Source organism: Scyliorhinus torazame, chromosome 1 (genome assembly GCF_047496885.1).
Source record: "Scyliorhinus torazame isolate Kashiwa2021f chromosome 1, sScyTor2.1, whole genome shotgun sequence".
Classification (NCBI taxonomy): Eukaryota; Metazoa; Chordata; class Chondrichthyes; order Carcharhiniformes; family Scyliorhinidae; genus Scyliorhinus; species Scyliorhinus torazame.
The window spans coordinates 290,986,829-291,006,441 of record NC_092707.1 but is presented as its reverse complement, the minus strand read 5'-3'; the positions used below and the strand labels follow the sequence as shown (position 1 = coordinate 291,006,441).

Sequence of the window (19,613 nt, the reverse complement as noted above, 5' to 3'; positions counted from 1 at the left end):
GGGGCCAGAGCGAGCGAGAGCGGGGGGCCAGATCGAGCGAGAGCCGGGGGCCAGATCGAGCGAGAGCGGGGGGTCAGAGCGAGCGAGAGCGGGGGGGCCAGAGCGAGCGAGCGCTGGGGGCCAGAGCGACCTAAATCGGGCGGCCAGAGCGAGCTAGAGCGGGCGGCCAGAGCGAGCTAGAGCAGGCGGCCAGAGCGAGCGAGAGCGGGCGGCCAGAGCGAGCGAGAGCGGGGGGGCCAGAGCGAGCGAGAGCGGGGGGGCCAGAGCGAGCGAGAGCAGGGGGCCAGAGCGAGTGAGAGGCCAGAGCGAGCAAGAGCGGGGGGCCAGAGCGAGCAAGAGCGGGGGGCCAGAGCGAGCAAGAGCGGGGGGCCAGAGCGAGCAAGAGCGGGGGGCCAGAGCGAGCGAGAGCGGGGGGCCAGAGCGAGCGAGAGCGGGGGGCCAGAGCGGGGGGCCAGAGCGAGCTAGGGGGCAGTGCAAGAGAGGGGAGGGGACAGAGCAAGGGAGTGGAGGGGACAGAGCGAACGTTGGGGCGGAGGGGGGGGGGGGGGGGGGGGGGGGGGGAGAAGAGGCGGCGAGCTTGGGGGGGGAGAGCAAACGAGGGGAGCAGGGCGAGCGAGGGGAGCAGGGCGAGCGAGGGGAGCAGAGCAAGCGAGGGGGGCAGAGCAAGCGTGGAGGGGGCAGATTGAGAGAGGGGAGGGGACAAAGCAAGGGAGGGGGTAAGAGGGGGAAAAGTAGCCACAGTGCATTACAAACATCTGTTGATAACTAGCTGCTCCTTACCACTGTTCGTTTTAATGCATTCTGAGCATCCTCCAGATTCATAATCGCACTCCAGTTTGACGTGACCTGTGCTTCGGATTGATCCAGCAACACTTTCAGGCTCTTTACAGCATCTAGGCTCTGAGAGCCTTCCAAACCTTTTAATGAGAGAAATTATAATGGACCCAGTGAAGAACAAGACAGCAGCAACAGTGACTCCTTGAATAAAATATCACAATTTAACTCCACATATATATTGAATTAACCTGGAGCACCTTGCAGAAACATAGTGCAAACGGTCAGAAATCTTTGTTTCAGCTTCGCCAGTCTACACAAGGTGACAATACAATGTGAAGCAGAAATTTTAAAATTTGCATTAGGAGGGCAGTGCCCAGAAATGCCAGCGCCACCCCGGCCTGGCCCCAGCCTGGCCCTGGCCATCTCCGCCCGGGCCATCTGATTGTGGCATTAATTCTATTTTCTTGAGGGCAGCATGGTGGTGCAAGTGGTTAGCACGGTTGCCTCGCGGCGCCGTGGTCCTAGGTTCGACCCCGGCTCTGGGTCACTGTTCGTGTGGAATTTGCACATTCTCCCCTGTTTGCCTGGGTTTTGCCCCCACAACACAAAGATGTGCAGGGTAGGTGAATTGGACATGCTAAATTGCCCCTTAATTGGAAAAAATGAATTGGACACTCTAAATTTATATATTTTTTAAAAATCTATTTTCCTGCCTGGCCCCATAACCCGAGACTTCCTTGACAATCAAAACTCAATCTAACTCAGCCTTGAATATATTCAATGTCCCAGCGTCCAGCGATCTCTGTGGAAGAGAGTTTCAAAGAAAAAAACCCTCAGAAGAAATTCCTCTTTACCTGTCTTAAATGGGAGATCACTTGATTTTAAACAATACCCTAGTTTGAGCTTCCCCCACAAGAGACAGCAACCTCTCGGCCGCTACCCTAGCAATCCCCCCTCAGAAACTTATACGTTTCAATAAGATCACCTCATTCTTTTAAATTCGAATAGGTCCAACCTGCTCAACCTTTCCTTATAAAATAACCGCTTAATCCCACACGTTAGACTAGTGAACCTTCGCTGAACTGCTTCCAATGCAAGCATATCCCTCAAGTAAGGAGACCAAGCATTCTGCAGTCTTACTCGATTTAAACAATATTCTAGTTTTCTATTCTTCCTGCCAAGGTGAAGAACATCACATTTTCCAACATGGGGTGGCTGGTAGCCTAGTGGTTAGCACAGTTGCTTCACAGCAGCAGGGTCCCAGGTTCAATTCCCTGCTTGGGCCACTGTCAGTGCAGAATCTGCACGGTCTCCCGGTGTCTGCGTGTGTTTCCTCCGGGTGCTCCGGTTTCCTCCCACAGTCCAAAGATGTGCAGGTTAGGTGAATTGGACATTCTGAATTCTCCCTCTGTGTACCCGAGCAGGCGCCAGAATGTGGCGACTAGGGGATTTTCACAGTGGCTTCATTACAGTGTTAATGTAAGCCTACTTGTGACAATAATAAAGATTATTATTGTACAAGATACTGCAGACAGGTTCAAGGAGACACCTTGGGACAAAACGGAAATAGTAAAGAAAGCATTGTGTCCATAGATTTGTGAAGAGCAGCACAATGACAAACTCACCTAGTTGAAGCGTTACTTTACATGGTGGACAGAGGAATGTCTACAGACACTAACTACTAACCCTTTATGGACCTCCAGAAGGCATTTGTTAAGGTTCTGCATTAGAGTGTTCTCGAAAACATATCAAAGTTCCTACAATTAAAACCAATCTTGTCGAATGTGTTGCTAGTTGGTTTGGAGGTCGTAGATAGTGTAGAGCTAAAGGGAAAATTCTCTGAATAGATGTGGAGTCTCAGCTTTTAATTGAAGGTTATTTCTGCTCATCCAGTAGTGAATATCAAAAAAGCAGTCTATGGGGCAGCACAGTGGTTAGCATTGTTGCCTCACGGCGCCGAGGTCCCAGGTTCGATCTGGACTTTGGGTCACTGTCCGTGTGGTGTTTGCACATTCTCCCCGTGTTTGCGTGGGTTTCACCCCCACAACCTAAAGATGTGCAGGGTAGGTGGATTGGCCATGCTAAATTGTCCCATAATTGGAAAAAATGAATTGGGTACGCTAAAAAAAAATTTTTGAAAAGCAGTCTAATAATCTCGCAACTGAGGGGGATGTGAGAGGTGATGATCAGGCACAACTCTCTTCAGCATTCATGTGAACTAAAGGCGTGTTTTACAACAGTGTTGCCATGAAGCAAGATGTACATGAAAAATCTCAGTCCTAAATGATCGGCCCCCTAATCCCGAGATTGGGCTCCCATGTTTTAGATTCCCTGACCAGTGGAAATTAATCTTTCAGTGTCTACCCTGTCACACCCCTTCAGAATATTGAATGTTTCAATTACATCGTCACTCATTCTTCTGAACTCCAGAGAACACAGACCCAATTTACTCATCCAGCCTCTCATCATAGGTCAAGCTCCTTTACGCGTAAAGGATTGTAGTGGATATATGAAATTTTCCTCCAAAAGGCTGTAGATGTTGGGGATTAGTAGGATTTTGTTAGGCGTAGATGTCAAAGGAAGATAAATAAGAGCTGAGGTGCCGCCCAGCCATGATCGAATGACAGAACAGGCCCTAAAATCTGATTGGTCTACTCCTGTTCTTATATTCCATGCAGTGACATAAGCGGAAAACTGAAGTAATACAAAAAATACATCAGAAATAAAGAAACATGTCAGTGACTTCACAGTTCGCTCCAGGGTAATCATAGGCCCACTCACCTGCTTGTACCTGCTGTTTGTTCTGTAGTTTCTGAAGAAGTGACCTGAACCTGTGGTTGAAATTACTAAGGTCCTCATGGAGGAAGTTTGGAGCTCCAGGCTCCTTGTGAAACACTTCCCCACGAGCCATCAGTTTCTCTACACATGGAACTATCTCACTCAGTTTGTTTATTTCATACTGTAGGGGAAAAAATAAGTAGATGTTTAGACAAAAATATTTCAGCTGAAGAAAACAAATAAACCTCAGTTTATCAATATCCTGGATACCTATCTTGAATATCTTTACATCATAATGCCACTGGTGAAAAAAGGTTAGCACTGCTGTTCAACTTTTCTTCCTTTGAGAACGAAGACGAAAGCAGGGGCAACATTGGATAGCCAAAATTACAACACATTCCTGTAAACAATGTGCCAAATTCTGCAGTTTGTCTTAAACATACTCCAATGTTTTTCTATTTTCTCCTCTGCTCCCCTAAATGTTGGCATGCAGTTCACTAAATGTTAATAGCCTTTCTATATCCAAACCAAGTGCCTACTTATCATGTATGAACTCAGTGGTGTGATGGATGTAGAAATTGTTATATATATTATATATCTGTTGCAGTAATGTTTTTAAAAACCTGGGGTAAGGTATATATTTGTTGCAGTAATATTATTAAAGAACCTAGGTTAAGGTACCCAGACTGTGTGTGTGTCTGCTAAAGCTGCAGTTAAGGAGTCGTAAAAGAGTGATGTAATTATTGATTTCAACCACTTATTTGGTTACAGATAAAAGGCTAATGGAATCGTGTTTTGATTGAAGGAGATTCCCTGGTGTAGATTGTTTATGGAGTAGGTGGTGCTTCTTCCTAGTTAAGCAGTCATGGAAATTACAGGTACAGATTATGTAATGGGAGGAGCCAGGTCCATCTGTAGTTTTACAGTCTGTTATAGGATTTTCAGTTGAACAGCAGTTTTTAAATATATATTTTATTCCAAACATATCCAACATCATAACACAGCCTTAACATCCAACAGGATATATAGTTTGTAGATTTTCCCCATTTACTCTCCCCATGATAAACAACTACTCAAACATAGCCATGAACGGGCTTCCACCGTACTTCAAAGCCCTCCTCCAACCTCCTTAAGGCAAATTTGAATTTCTCCAACCTAAGAAACTCTTCCAACCTTGCCCCAATTTTACCAAATGCTGTTAGGCTGAGCAGAAGTGTACTATATCGGTTCTTGAAAGGAACTCCCTTCAAAGGTCTCGTCACAAAGCAAGTAAACCTGTATTGTTAACTTTATTGAAAGTAGCATTTGAGCTATATTAATTACAGATTACTTTCAGCCTTTCCTTCAACTCATTTTACACCATTCATTAATATATCCCAATGTTCTTCCAATGTGTAACACTTTCCACTTAAACTCATCTTGAATTTTCTTTTCCATAATTCTGCTTATTTGCAAACTTTCCCTCCAAACGTGCCTATTTCCAAGTCATCAGACTCAACTGCATTCTGAAGTTAGTACCATTTGTGAATTTAAGTAACTTGGATTGAATCCAAGCTGTTTCTTTGATTAGAAACAGTACTAAGTGCATTCTCCATCTCTACCTCATCTCCCTAACTCACACCTGAAGCTTCCTCACCCTCAGTTAACCCATTACTCAGCTAACTGCGCTCTTCCTTCCAAAACATTAGAAATTCACTTGTTAACCCATATGGGATCACGTTTATTAAGTCTGTACTTATTTGTGCTTTAAATGTATTTATCCTGAACCCTCAGATGTATTTCCCTTAAGTTCATTTCTTTTCTACGGCGCTGAGGACCCGGGTTCGATCCCAGTCCCGGGTCACTGTCTGTGTGGAGTTTGCACATTCTCCCAGTGTCTGCTTGGGTTTCACCCCCACAACACAAAGGTGTGCAGGTTAGGTGGATTGGCCATGCTAAATTGGAAAAAAAAAAATTGGGTATTCTAAAAAAAAAAAATTAAAAAAAATTTTTTTTAAGTTCATTTATTTTCGCTCAACCATTGTATTATTTCTTTCAATTAAGCTACGTGACAATATCCTGTAAAGTACAGAGAGTCACACACCTGACAGGATTCTTTCAATGCAGCACTGGTTGTGTACTTCAGCCAATCTTCTTTGGATTTCACGATCTTTTCAAGCTCTTGTAGCTCTGAATAAATACAGTTAATATCCTCTTGATATTGCATCTTACTTTGCAGCCTGTCCATTTGCTGGCTGTTGTCTTTCCATTCTACTGACACACTCGATAGTTTGTGCTTTACTTCGTCTGCCGGCCATCCTTCTGCAAGAAGTTTACATTGCACAAATATTATGGTGGATAAAATGGCTAAACACATAACTACATCTGCTTTCCATTTTCTGTGTGAGTAAAGCCAAAGTGAAGGCAAGACGGATAGATCATTTCATTATTATTGGAGTATCAAGGGGGCTTTAATTGCAAATAGGAAATTAGAATCTCAGCTCTTTGCCTCACCATCTCTGAATTCACATCATCAGCTAATTGTTTAGGTTTGACCCAAAACTTGAACTATGCTTGAATCCATCCCAACAGACAAGAGTCAAAAGATTAATATTGCATAACAGCTTTCCATATACTTGCTTTGATGCTGAATGGTTCACATCCATGAGCAAAACTGACAGACTAAACAAGGGGTACTCTTGCTGGCACTGCAGGCTAAAAACAATAACTTCAGCAGTGTATCAGGCAATATCATCCTTAACGGCAGATCAAACTATTACAGTTGCCAGGAGAATAATCAGGTGGAGAAGCAGAGGAGGAAAGTCGACTCAAGGAGGCCAATCGAAACAGATGTGCGTACAAAATAGCTTGCTGTCCTAAAAAGACCATTCTTTTAAAGCATGCAAAGTTGCTTTGGAGCAAGAACGAGGGCCGAGATCTTCCGCTGTTCACGCCTGCAGGATCTTCAGTCCTGCCTACGGTGCACCACCGCCACGGGTTCGCCGGTGGCATGAGGTGGATTCAATGGGAAATCCCATTGACAGCGATGGGATAAGATCCCGCCGCTGGCCAACAACCGGGCTGCATCGCGCCGCGGTGCAACAAGTCACATTGAAGCCAGAGAATCTCGCCAGAGTAAACTAACAACTATTTCAACAAATAACCTTCAATCCATTCAGGGATCAATAATTATACTAACAACTTTGATTTATACCATGTTCCTCAAGTCAGAAAGATAGCTCAGTGGGGTCAAAAATTCCAACATGTGGTGTACTGCAGAAAAAAAGTCTTGAACTAGAAGCAGTTTATAATCATTCTTAGAATAGTTTCCCAGAAGAAACAAGAAATGAAAGGAAACAGTCTCATCTTATATGAAGTGGTGGGAAGAGAAACCAAAACATACTAATTAGGGTATTCACTTCAATCAATTACCAGCATGCCTGTAGTAAGGTTATTTGAAGCCTAGAGTATTTCTATAGTCAAAATTTATAGTTAATTGCTATCCTTTTTATAAATAAAATGAGCTCTAGAATAAAACCACCTACAAGTTAAACCTGCCCCTGCTTTCATGCTCAGGTTATACAATATTACATAGTGTGCTGCTCAAAATGTTTCAAAGTCAACTTCCTGCCATTGCAAGACTGCATTACCCTGATAATGGAGCTTTGGGATCATGTGTAAAATTTCAATCAACGTATCAATTTATATCTGAAGTTGTTAATGTAAAATATGAATTTATTAATTCACAAGGCTAAAAGCAGCCCTTTCCAAACATGCAGGCCAACAAAATTCAAAATTCAAACAGGTCAGGCCAGTGATATCAAGAAGCTTGAGTAAAGTAAAACTTTAAAAATTGGATAATAAAATAAAGATAAATAAGCTTGGATAAAGTACATTGAAGAATGGGATGAAAGGGGAATTGATAAAGAGTGCAGTTGCATGAAGCTGTTTTGATATACAAATTAGCGTAAAAGCAGAGTGAACAGATGTTTACTTAGGTGAAGTGGAGAACAATAGAGTATGCAATTTTAGAGATTAGAACTGCAGAAGGGACAAATTCGAAGGTTAAGGCATAAGAATACAGTTCACACTTATAAGCTAAAAGTTTTGCTTCTAACGTTTGCCGTTTAGATAGGAAATCAAAAGGGAAATGTTTATCAATAGCTAGGTACTGACAGGAGCAGGAGTTGTAGAGGAGAAAGAAGAGAAGCAGAAGGTAAGCCGTTACCACCATAAGCATGTCTTGCTGTAAAGAAAAACTCTCCCAGAAAGCAGAATTCTAGGTTAGAAGCTGCTGATTTGAAAATCTCAAGAGAGAAAACTATGCTGAACCAAAGAAAGGCTTCCTAAACCTAAAGATAACTCATGGGTGGCAACTATTTGCTGGATTTAACTTCATGTTACACTGGGATGTTGTGTTGGACCAAGTAACATTTCCCAGAGTTCAGCAACGTAGATAGATGGGAACAGGGTTAATTATGGAATATAGTGTGTATAGCCATTATTGTAGTTAAGTTTACCTTTATTTTGTATTGTGACCTTTCTTGCTGTGTTTTTTTACATGTTAATAAACATTATTTTCTTTGAATGGTTATAACAAGACAGGGCCTTTCCTCACTGCTTTGCATATCTTCACTCACATTATATCAAATTGAAAAAAATACACATTTAATAACCAGTGTTTCAAGTTACCCTTCTGGGTTTTGGAATACTCTTCGCCCAACATCAGAGGAGTTCTTAACAGTGAATAAAAAGAAATACACAATCAAGACCAAGTTGCTAAGCATTACGGCTAAGCTGTAAGTCAGGAACCATATGGTCTAGAGGCTAAGATTTAGACACTACTGTAGCACAGTGTGTTGCCCGAACGATAAACCTAATACATAAGCCCAGCTTTATGATCAATGACAGCAAGTTCCATTAAAATTTGGAATGCTATTAAGTCTGTAAGTAATTTGTCATGGACGGGGAGGGTTCAGACGGTGAAGATAACGGTACTCCCAAGGTTCTTGCTCGTTTTCCAGAGCCTTCCAATCTTTATCCCCAAGGCGTTTTTCAAGAAAGTGAATCTCAGGATTTGTGTGGGCAGGTAAAACTCCGTGGGTGAAGGCGCTGTTGGAGCAAGGTTTTTTTTTTGGGGGGGGGGGGGGGGGGGCCTGGGGACTGGCCCTTCCGAACATTATAAATTATTACTGGGCGATAAACATAGCGATGGTCAGGAAGTGGGGAGGGCTCGGTATGGGAGCGGATGGAGGCGGCCTCATGTAGGGACACTGATAACGGCGCCTCTGCCATTCTCGCCGGCCAGGTACTTCACGAGTCCGGTAGCAGTGGCTGTCCTGAGGGTGTGGGGACAGTGGCGGCAGCACATGGGGCTGACTGAGGCGCCGTGTGGGCACCGATCTGTGGTAATCACCAGTACAGGATAAGGTAGTGTCGAAAATGGGAGTGGAGGAGGGGAAGGTGTCGAAGATTTATAAGGAGCTGATGGAATGGGAGGGGGCCCCCGAAAGGGCAGGTGAAGCGCAAGTGGGAGGAAGAGCTGGGTCGGGTGCTGGAGATTGGGTTGTTGGAGGACGCCCTGAGGCGAGTCAATGCATCCTCGTCGTGTGCCAGGCTTAACCTGATACAATTTAAGGTGGTCCACAGGGCGCAAACGACTGTGGTCCGGATGAGCAGATTTTTTGAAGCGGTGGAGAATAGGTGTGGGTGGTATGCGGGTGGGCCTGCGAATCATGTTCATATGTTTTGGGCATGTCCGAAGCTTAGGAGATTTTGGCAGGGGTTTGCTTATGTCATGTCGGAGGTATTGAAGGTAAGGGTGGCTCCGAGTCCAGAGGTAGCGATTTTTGGTGTGTCAGAAGATCCGGGAGTCCAGGGCGCAAGAGAGGCTGTGTCTTTTCCTTTGCCTCCCTGCTAGCCCGGAGATGGATTTTATTGACATGGAGGGACTTGGAGCCTCCGAAGTCGGGGATGTGGGGAAGTGACATAGCTGGGTTTCTCCGACTCGAGAAGATTAAGTTCGTCCTGAGGGGATCGATGTTTGGGTTTGCCTAATGATGTAAAGCCAAACTGAAAAGACTTCAGTAAATTCTTCAAAACACATACAAAAAGATAACTTCCATTATTTTATCAACTTCAATTTGTTCTTATGCTTTTCCTTTCATGCAGATTTGAGGAGGCTAATGCCCATGAGGAAGCTCCTGAAATGTCTTCTGTTAACTCAGCTTCCTGTAGATCTGCAGCACAATTGGAAGACCCATTCGGGGAACTACGAACATTGCATTCTACAGCATAAACACCAGAAGCCAAGATTCAATCTAAAGCACTTCACAAATACAGCAACTTACATTTAGTCGTTTGTTAGTATAGAACTCAAGTATTGCAGTAAAGAGACTTGCTGTCAAAACGGTTCGTCTTACATTCTTCAGGACAATTCGCAAGATTACAAAATATAAAAGGAACAACTATTTATACTGCATGAAAACAGAATACTGAGTGGTTGGAAAATGAATTCAGATTGGTAGAGGCGTTGCCATGGAAAACGCACCCGTTAACTGGTGAATGACGGGACTTCCAGTGGCGGCATGCAGGGAGTAGTCACACACGAAGTGGCTCTCACCGGGGTCCTTTTTAGTCCTTTAGCCCAGTTGTTGGGGGGCGTTTCTGCTAAAACTTCACTAGTTCGATGGGATATGGTTCCCATACAAGAGAAATGCCCAGAGGGTCCAAGATAAGGAAGCCTGCAGATAATGATTTGTCAACAGATTTGGAAGTCTCGAGACCATTCGGTTGAGAAAATGGCAGAGGCCACTCCATTGTCGGCCGAGGTGCTTACAGGCATCGTGGCAACAGAATTTTAGAAGCAGCGGCGAGCTGTCTCCGAAGACCTCCCAAGTCAATAGAAGAGGCTCTAGCTCCCATTCAATTGCCGTTGCACAAGACTGACGAGACGCTAATGAAGATACAGGATGTGGAGGCGGCTCTTTCGAGGCACAGCGATCAGATTATCGCCTTGGAAACTGAGGTGGCACTTTTGGCTGGTGTTAACACAGCACTCGGGGCCAAGATGGATGATTTGGAGAATCACTCAGGAGACAGAATCTTAGAATTGTGGGGTTGCCGGAGGGAGTGGAGGGCCCAAATCCGATGGACAATATCTCAAAGATGTTTGGGAAATGGTGGAGGGAGGGTGATTGACACCAACTCCCAAGCTGGATCGAGCCCACCGGTCACTCAGGCAGAAACCTCACACCGGCGGACCACCACGGGCAATCATCATGAAGTTCCATAGTTTTCAGGAGAAGGAATGAGTCCTGAGATGTATGAAGGATGAATGGGAGGGTGACACCATCAGACTATATCAGGATATGAGCACGGAGCTGGTAAGAAAGCAGGTGGTATTTAACAAGGCCAAGGCTGAGTTAGGGCAGGAGAACCAGGTGGTTGGGGGAAGGTGGCACTGTTTGCGTAAGCCATGCTGGCTGGGGTTTGTGCTCAGGGGGTTTGTTGGTTATATTGTTGTGTTTTGTTTGTGTTGAAATTTGATGTTAAAAATTGTGAAAATTATAAATGCCTCAATAAAATATTTTCTTTAAAAAAAACAAGGCCAAGGCTGCGTTGTATAAGAGTGGTGTTCAATTTGGGGTGATATACCCTGCACTTCTCAGAGTGACTTTTAATACGAAGTACGATTATTCTGATATGCCGGAGGAGGCAAAAGCTTTTGTTTAGAAGCATGGTCTTCGGGCGAGTTAATCGTAATTTTCACATGGTCTTTATATGTTTGTGGAGGGCGGGTGGTTATGGGGATTTGTTGGAGTTTCTTGTGCAAGTTTGTATTTTCATGCTCTTAAATGGGAGAGGTGTGTTTTCTTTGATTATTAAAGTTAGACTTGGGCAGGGAGCTTGTAGGTATGGCTATTTATTTGTCTTTACTCTAGGCGGGGGGCCACCCTGCTAGCTGAACAGTTAGCTAACAGGAGCAGAGTGTGGGTATACTGTAGCTCATTTTATTTTATTGTAGTTTTAGATAATGATCTTAGTGTTTTTGGTTTGTTTGGGGTTAGGGTAATTGAGGTAGGGCCAAGGGTCCTTGTTCACCTTTTGGGTGTTTGTTTATTTGCATGTGGTATTGTTGGAGGAAAAGGAGGGTAGGGATAATTTTCTGATGGCGACTACAGTTATTTTGCTTTGTCTTGATGGAGGGTTTGGCAGCCATCTTGGGTGGGCCCGGTGCGTCGAGGATATTTGCTCACCTGAAAAGTTTGAATGTTTCCGCAGGAGACTCCTTTGTGGTTCAGGGACCAGACATGGTTACAGAAGGGGTGGATGGCACAGGTAACAGGTATTCCACTCGGGATTCAATGGTAGGGCCTGGGGATGGTGGCAGTGTTGATTAATAAAAGGGTTCCTTTTGAACGACTTCCGGGTGCGGCGATGACCAGCTGAGTCGCACGTTTCGGCAGCTCCCTGTGAAACGGACCTTTGGGCTCTTGATAGGAGCCCCAACGGCAATTTTGACGGCTAAAAACACTGTGCGGTAAACCAGAAGGGAATCCCCCCTGGATACGGGTGGAAAAAGGAGGAGAGAGTGGCCAGATTGCAGTGGATCCTTTAGAACAGCGGCAAGGAAGGCAAGCAAAAACCAAGATGGCGTCGGAAGGTGGCAGTTTAACATGGGGCCCTCAACAACAAGAGTTCTTGAAATGCTGTGTGGAAGAGATCAAAAAGGAAATGAAGAAAGAGCTGTTGGCCCCGATACTACAGGCGATCGAAGGGCTAAAGGAGGAACAAAAGACCCAGGAGCGGGAGCTTCGGGTTGTGAAGGCAAAGGCAGCCGAGAATGAGGACGATATACAGGGCCTGGTGGTGAAGACGGAGACGCAGGAGGCACATCAGAAACGATGTGTGGAAAGGTTGGAGGCACTGGAAAACAACGCAAGGAGGAACAACCTGAGGATTCTTGGTCTTCCTGAAGGTGTGGAGGGAGCAGACGTCGGGGCATATGTGAGCACGATGCTGCACTCGTTAATGGGAGCGGAGGCCCCGGCGGGTCCGTTGGAGGTGGAGGGAGCATACCGAGTGATGGCGCGAGGACCGAGAGCAGGAGAAATTCCCAGAGCCATAGTGGTGAGATTCCTCCGTTTTAAGGATAGAGAAATGGTCCTTAGATGGGCGAAGAAAACTCGGAGCAGTAAATGGGAGAACGCGGTGATCCGCGTTTATCAAGACTGGAGTGCGGAGGTGGCGAGAAGGAGGGCGAGCTTTAATCGGGCCAAGGCGGTGCTTCATAAAAAGAAGATAAAATTTGGAATGCTGCAACCGGCAAGACTGTGGGTCACATATCGAGGGAGGCACCACTACTTTGAGACGGCGGATGAAGCGTGGACTTTTATTGTGGAAGAAAAACTGGAATGAGCGGGTTATTAAAAAGAACGTTCGAACAAAGTGGTGGGGCGAATGTGGGGGGCAAAGAGGGGTTTTATGTACTAATCCTGCGATGTGGTAACTTTTCTCTCTCCCACAGGTGGTGATGGGGGGAGGAGGGGAGGTGGAGGAGATGGGGCGTTGGCCATTGGGGGCGGGGCCAAGGGAGAAGCGCGGGCTTGGTTCCCGCGCTATGATAATCATGGCGGGAATAGAGAAGCAGGAAGGAGGGGGCGTCGCACGGTGCGAGCCGAGGTCACGGGGGGAAGCCGAGGTCAGCCAGAGTTTGCTGACTTCTGGGAGCAACATGGGGGGAGTAATTACGCTAGCGGGGGATCTAGCGGGGGGGGTGGGAGGGGGGAATTATTGGGTTGCTGCTGCTGGGGAGAGGGGGGAGCTGGCATGGGAGAGGATGGGCGGGGGGGCACCGCCTGGGGGAGATACAGCTGCGTGGGAACCGGGTGAGGAGCTGGAAAAAGGTGATGGCTAATCGACAAGGGGGGGGGGGGTAGGAAGCCCACCAACTCGGCTGATCACGTGGAACGTGAGAGGGCTGAACGGGCCGATAAAGAGGGCACGGGTACTCGCACACCTTAAGAAACTTAAGGCAGATGTGGTTATGTTACAGGAAACGCACCTGAAACTGATAGACCAGGTTAGGCTACGCAAAGGATGGGTGGGGCAGGTGTTCCATTCGGGGCTAGATGCGAAAAACAGGGGGGTGGCTATATTAGTGGGGAAGCGGGTAATGTTCGAGGCAAAGACTATAGTGGCGGATAACGGGGGCAGATACGTGATGGTGAGTGGCAAACTACAGGGGGAGACGGTGGTTTCGGTAAACGTATATGCCCCGAACTGGGATGATGCCAATTTTATGAGGCGGATGCTAGGACGCATTCCGGACCTAGAGATGGGAAAGCTGATAATGGGGGGAGATTTTAATACGGTGTTGGAACCAGGGCTGGATAGGTCGAAGTCCAGGACTGGAAGGGGGCCGGCAGCAGCCAAGGTACTTAAAGAGTTTATGGAGCAGATGGGAGGTGTAGACCCGTGGAGATTTAGCAGACCTAGGAGTAAGGAGTTCTCATTTTTCTCCTATGTCCATAAAGTCTCCTCGCGAATAGACTTTTTTGTGCTGGGTAGGGCATTGATCCCGAAGGTGAGGGGAACGGAGTATACGGCTATAGCCATTTCGGATCACGCTCCACACTGGGTGGACTTGGAGATAGGGGAGGAAACAGGAGGGCGCCCACCCTGGAGAATGGACATGGGACTAATGGCAGATGAGGGGGTGTGTCTAAGGGTGAGGGGGTGCATTGAAAAGTACTTGGAACTCAATGATAATGGGGAGGTCCAGGTGGGAGTGGTCTGGGAGGCGTTGAAGGCGGTGGTTAGAGGGGAGCTGATATCAATAAGGGCACATAAAGGGAAGCAGGAGAGTAAGGAACGGGAGCGGTTGCTGCAAGAACTTTTGAGGGTGGACAGACAATATGCGGAAGCACCGGAGGAGGGACTGTACAGGGAAAGGCAAAGGCTACATGTAGAATTTGACTTGCTGACTACAGGCACTGGAGAGGCACAATGGAGGAAGGCACAGGGTGTACAGTACGAATATGGGGAGAAGGCGAGCAGGTTGCTGGCACACCAATTGAGGAAAAGGGGAGCAGCGAGGGAAATAGGGGGAGTGAGGGATGAGGAAGGAGAGATGGAGCGGGGAGCGGAGAGAGTGAATGGAGTGTTCAAGACATTTTATAAAAAATTATATGAAGCTCAACCCCCGGATGGGAGGGAGAGAATGATGGGCTTCTTGGATCGGCTGGAATTTCCCACGGTGGAAGAGCAGGAAAGGGTGGGACTGGGAGCACAGATCGAGGTAGAAGAAGTGGTGAAAGGAATTAGGAGCATGCAGGCGGGAAAGGCCCCGGGACCGGATGGATTCCCAGTCGAATTCTATAGACAATATGTGGACTTGCTCGCCCCGGTACTGACGAGGACCTTTAATGAGGCAAAGGAAAGGGGACAACTGCCCCCGACTATGTCTGAAACAACGATATCGCTTCTCTTAAAGAAGGAAAAGGACCCGCTACAATGCGGGTCCTATAGACCTATTTCCCTCCTAAATGTAGATGCCAAGGACCTGGCCAAGGTAATGGCAATGAGAATAGAGGAATGTGTCCCAGGGGTGGTCCACGAGGACCAAACTGGGTTTGTGAAGGGGAGACAGCTGAACACGAATATACGGAGGTTGTTAGGGGTAATGATGATGGCCCCACCAGAGGGAGAAACGGAGATAGTAGTGGCGATGGATGCCGAGAAAGCATTTGATAGAGTGGAGTGGGATTATTTGTGGGAGGTGTTGAGGAGATTTGGCTTTGGAGAGGGGTATGTTAGATGGGTGCAGCTGTTGTATAGGGCCCCAGTGGCGAGTGTGGTCACGAATGGACGGGGATCTGCATATTTTCGGCTCCATAGAGGGACAAGGCAGGGATGCCCTCTGTCCCCATTATTGTTTGCACTGGTGATTGAGCCCCTGGCGATAGCGTTGAGGGGTTCCAAGAAGTGGAGGGGAGTACTTAGGGGAGAAGAGCACCGGGTATCTTTGTATGCGGACGATTTGCTACTATACGTGGCGGACCCGGCGGAGGGGATGCCAGAAATAATGCGGATACTTGGGGAGTTTGGGGATTTTTCAGGGTATAAATTGAACATGGGGAAAAGTGAGTTGTTTGTGGTGCATCCAGGGGAGCAGAGTAGAGAAATAGAGGACCTACCGTTGAGGAAGGTAACAAGGGACTTTCGTTACCTGGGGATCCAGATAGCTAAGAATTGGGGCACATTGCATAGGTTAAATTTAACGCGGTTGGTGGAACAGATGGAGGAGGATTTCAAGAGATGGGATATGGTATCCCTGTCAATGGCAGGGAGGGTGCAGGCGGTTAAGATGGTGGTCCTCCCGAGATTCCTCTTTGTGTTTCAGTGCCTCCCGGTGGTGATCACGAAGGCTTTTTTTAAAAGGATTGAAAAGAGCATCATGGGTTTTGTGTGGGCCGGGAAGACCCGAGAGTGAGGAAGGGATTCTTACAGCGTAGCAGGGATAGGGGGGGGCTAGCACTACCGAGCCTAAGTGAGTATTATTGGGCCGCTAATATTTCAATGGTGAGTAAGTGGATGGGAGAGGAGGAGGGAGCGGCGTGGAAGAGATTAGAGAGGGCGTCCTGTAGGGGGACTAGCCTACAGGCTATGGTGACAGCCCCATTGCCGTTCTCACCGAGGAACTACACCACAAGCCCGGTGGTGGTGGCTACACTGAAGATTTGGGGACAGTGGAGACGGCATAGGGGAAAGACTGGAGCCTTGGGGGGGTCCCCGATAAGAAACAACCATAGGTTTGCCCCGGGGGGAATGGATGGAGGATATGGAATGTGGCAAAGAGCAGGAATAACGCAACTGAAAGATCTGTTTGTGGATGGGAAGTTCGCGAGTCTGGGAGCGCTGACCGAGAAATATGGGTTGCCCCAAGGGAATGCATTCAGGTATATGCAACTGAGGGCTTTTGCGAGGCAACAGGTGAGGGAATTCCCGCAGCTCCCGACACAAGAGGTGCAGGACAGAGTGATCTCAAAGACATGGGTGGGGGATGGTAAGGTGTCAGATATATATAGGGAAATGAGGGACGAAGGGGAGACTATGGTAGATGAACTAAAAGGGAAATGGGAAGAAGAGCTGGGGGAGGAGATCGAGGAGGGGCTGTGGGCAGATGCCCTAAGCAGGGTAAACTCGTCGTCCTCGTGTGCCAGGCTAAGCCTGATTCAGTTTAAGGTATTACACAGGGCACATATGACTGGAGCACGGCTCAGTAAATTTTTTGGGTGGAGGATAGGTGTGCGAGGTGCTCGAGAAGCCCAGCGAATCATACCCATATGTTTTGGTCATGCCCGGCACTACAGGGGTTTTAGATGGGGGTGACAAAGGTGCTTTCAAAAGTAGTAGGAGTCCGGGTCGAACCAAGCTGGGGGTTGGCTATATTTGGGGTTGCACAAGAGCCGGGAGTGCAGGAGGCGAGAGAGGCCGATGTTTTGGCCTTTGCGTCCCTAGTAGCCCGGCGCAGGATATTGCTAATGTGGAAAGAAGCCAAGCCCCCGGGGGTGGAGACCTGGATAAATGACATGGCGGGGTTTATAAAGCTAGAGCGGATTAAGTTCGTCCTAAGGGGGTCGGCTCAAGGGTTCACCAGGCGGTGGCAACCGTTCGTCGAATACCTCGCAGAAAGATAGACGGAATGGGAAAAAGAAGGCAGCAGCAGCAGCCCAGGATCGGGGTGGGGGGGGGGGGGGAGAGAGAGGAGGAACCAGAAGGACTCTCAGGGTTGTTAATATATACTGTATAATATGTATAGGTTGTTGCTACAGATAATTATACATTGGACTGTTAAATTATATTTTTGGAGAGTGTTACTTGTGACAAGGCAGTTGCCAATTAGGGCTAGTTTTCATTTTTGTTATTTATTATTTATTCATTTTTTGTTTATAAAATAGGTCATTGTTATTTGTGTTGTTATAATATTGTGTAAAGGATGCACAATGTACTGTGTTGGTTGACCAAAAATTTTCAATAAAATATTTAATAAAAAAAATAAAATAAAAGGGTTCCTTTCACAGCGGCTAAATTCTTGGTGGATCCGAACGGAAGACACGTGATTGTCAGTTTGTCTTCAGCGGGCACCTTGTTGGTTCTAATTATTGTGTATGCGCCAAATTGGGATGGTACGGCTTTTATTAACAAGCTGCTGGCTTCTATTCCTGACTTGGACTTACACTGCTAATTTTTTGGGGGGCGGGGGGGGGGGGGTTCTTAGGTTGTGTTTTGGACCCTCGTTTGGACCGATCTAGGCCCAAGTCTCTGGTCCCAACCGGGGTGACAGAGCTATTACTGACTTTTATGAACAGGTGGGGAGTGGGGCCAGATCGATGGCAGTTTTTGCATCCGATAATAAGGACTTTTCTTATTTCTCCCATATCCATCAGGTTTATTCTCAGATTGACTTCTCCTTCCTTGGGTGAAGAGGGCGGTGTGCTCGCCAATTGTGATCTCAGACCGTGCCCCACATTTTGTGCATTTGGTATTTGAGCTGAATCCCTCTCGACACCCACTGTGAAGATTGGACATGGTGTTGTTGGAAAGCATTTTGCGAGCACATATCCTCCGCATTGGGAAGTACATTATGTTTAATAAGAATGAGTCCACCTCAACCTCAACTTTGTGGGATGCCCTTAAGGTGATCATTAGAGGGGAGATAATTTCCTACAAGGTACACCAGGAAACGATTGAGAGGGTAGATCAGCAGAGGCTGGTGGATTCCATCCTCGAGGTGGACCATCAGTACTCGCTTGTCCCGACACTGGAGTTGCTGGTGGGTAGAAAAAAGTTGCAGATGCAGTCAATGAGTAAGATGGTTGGAGGTCTACACCCCACTGAAAGTTCACGTCGAGTTTGAAGCCTTTTGCCGCGGTCTTTATAAATCAGAAACCCCAGAGAAGAGTTTGCCCATGATGCAGTTTTTGGGTGTATTATCCTTCCCGGTAGTGGAGGGGGAGAGAAGGAAAGCGTTGGAGTTCCCGTTGGGCCCGGAGGTTTACTGTAGTCGGAGAAAGCTCCAGGCCCAGATGGGTTCTCCATCAAGTTCTATAAGAAATTTGGGGGCCAGCTCATCCCACTGATATTAGGCATGATGCCTCTATTTCTCACATTCTGAAAAAGATCAAGGACCCTACAGAATGTGGGTCGTGCCGGCCTATCTCATTGTTGAATGCTGATGCTAAATTCCTGGCTGAAGTATTGGCACTACGATTGGAGCCCTGCATTCCAGAGGTAATCTCGGAAGACGACAGATTTTGTCAAGGGTCGACAGCCAATATACGTCTCGATTATTAAACATCATCCTCTCCCCCTCTCCAGAGCCCGAACCAGAGGTGATTGTCTCAATGGACACCGAATAGACGTTTGTTAGGGTGGAGCGGGGTTATCTCTTTGAGATTCTTAGCAGCTTTCGTTTTGGGCCAAAGTTTATATCTTGGATTCGTCTTCTGTACCGGGCCCCCAACGCAAGTGTTCACACAAAGGCCTTGAGCTCGGATTACCTTCAGTTGAACAGGGGTACGAGGCAGGGTTGTCCATTGTCTCCGCTTTTCTCCAGTCACCGCTAAATCTTTATCCCGCAAAGCTTTCACCCGACAAACGGGGAAAAGGGTTAAAAAAAACGCGGGAGCTGCCAAATATGCGACCACTCACACCATGGCCGCCACCGGAAGTCCTTCATTTCCTTTTTCTAAGTGTTAGTCACCGCAACTGTTAGGGATTTTCTTTTTAGTCACATGTTTGAAGAGTTGGGTTTCATAGGGCTGTTGAGTATTGATTGTGTTATTTTTGCATTGTACCTTTATGTATTGATGGTATATTGATGGTATATTGTGGTATTATTTTATTATTAAGAAATTCTTCAGTAAAAATGTATTTTTTAAAACTGTGACTGACAGTTGACTACCAAGCTTTGTTTAAATGCAAAGCAGACAGTTTGACTCTGATTGGTGAATGCATTGCACTGGGGAACAAAGCAGAGAATGACTGTCACCTATTTTGTTTAGTGAAAAAGG

The 19,613-nt window shown here is 46.8% G+C and overlaps 1 protein-coding gene across 5 annotated transcripts in view; it reads right to left on the bottom strand.

Annotated features, from left to right (window-relative positions):
- The window catches only part of utrn (utrophin), a 770,758-nt gene that overhangs the window by 510,505 nt on the left and 240,640 nt on the right, over positions 1 to 19,613 (bottom strand). For all 5 annotated transcript variants that reach the window (XM_072507465.1, XM_072507476.1, XM_072507484.1 and 2 more), the window contains exons 20-22: positions 5,639 to 5,856; positions 3,559 to 3,736; positions 781 to 917 (exon numbers count right to left, since the gene is read on the bottom strand). In XM_072507465.1, coding sequence (XP_072363566.1) covers positions 781 to 917; positions 3,559 to 3,736; positions 5,639 to 5,856 — 533 coding nt within the window. The remainder of the gene's footprint in view (positions 1 to 780; positions 918 to 3,558; positions 3,737 to 5,638; positions 5,857 to 19,613) is intronic.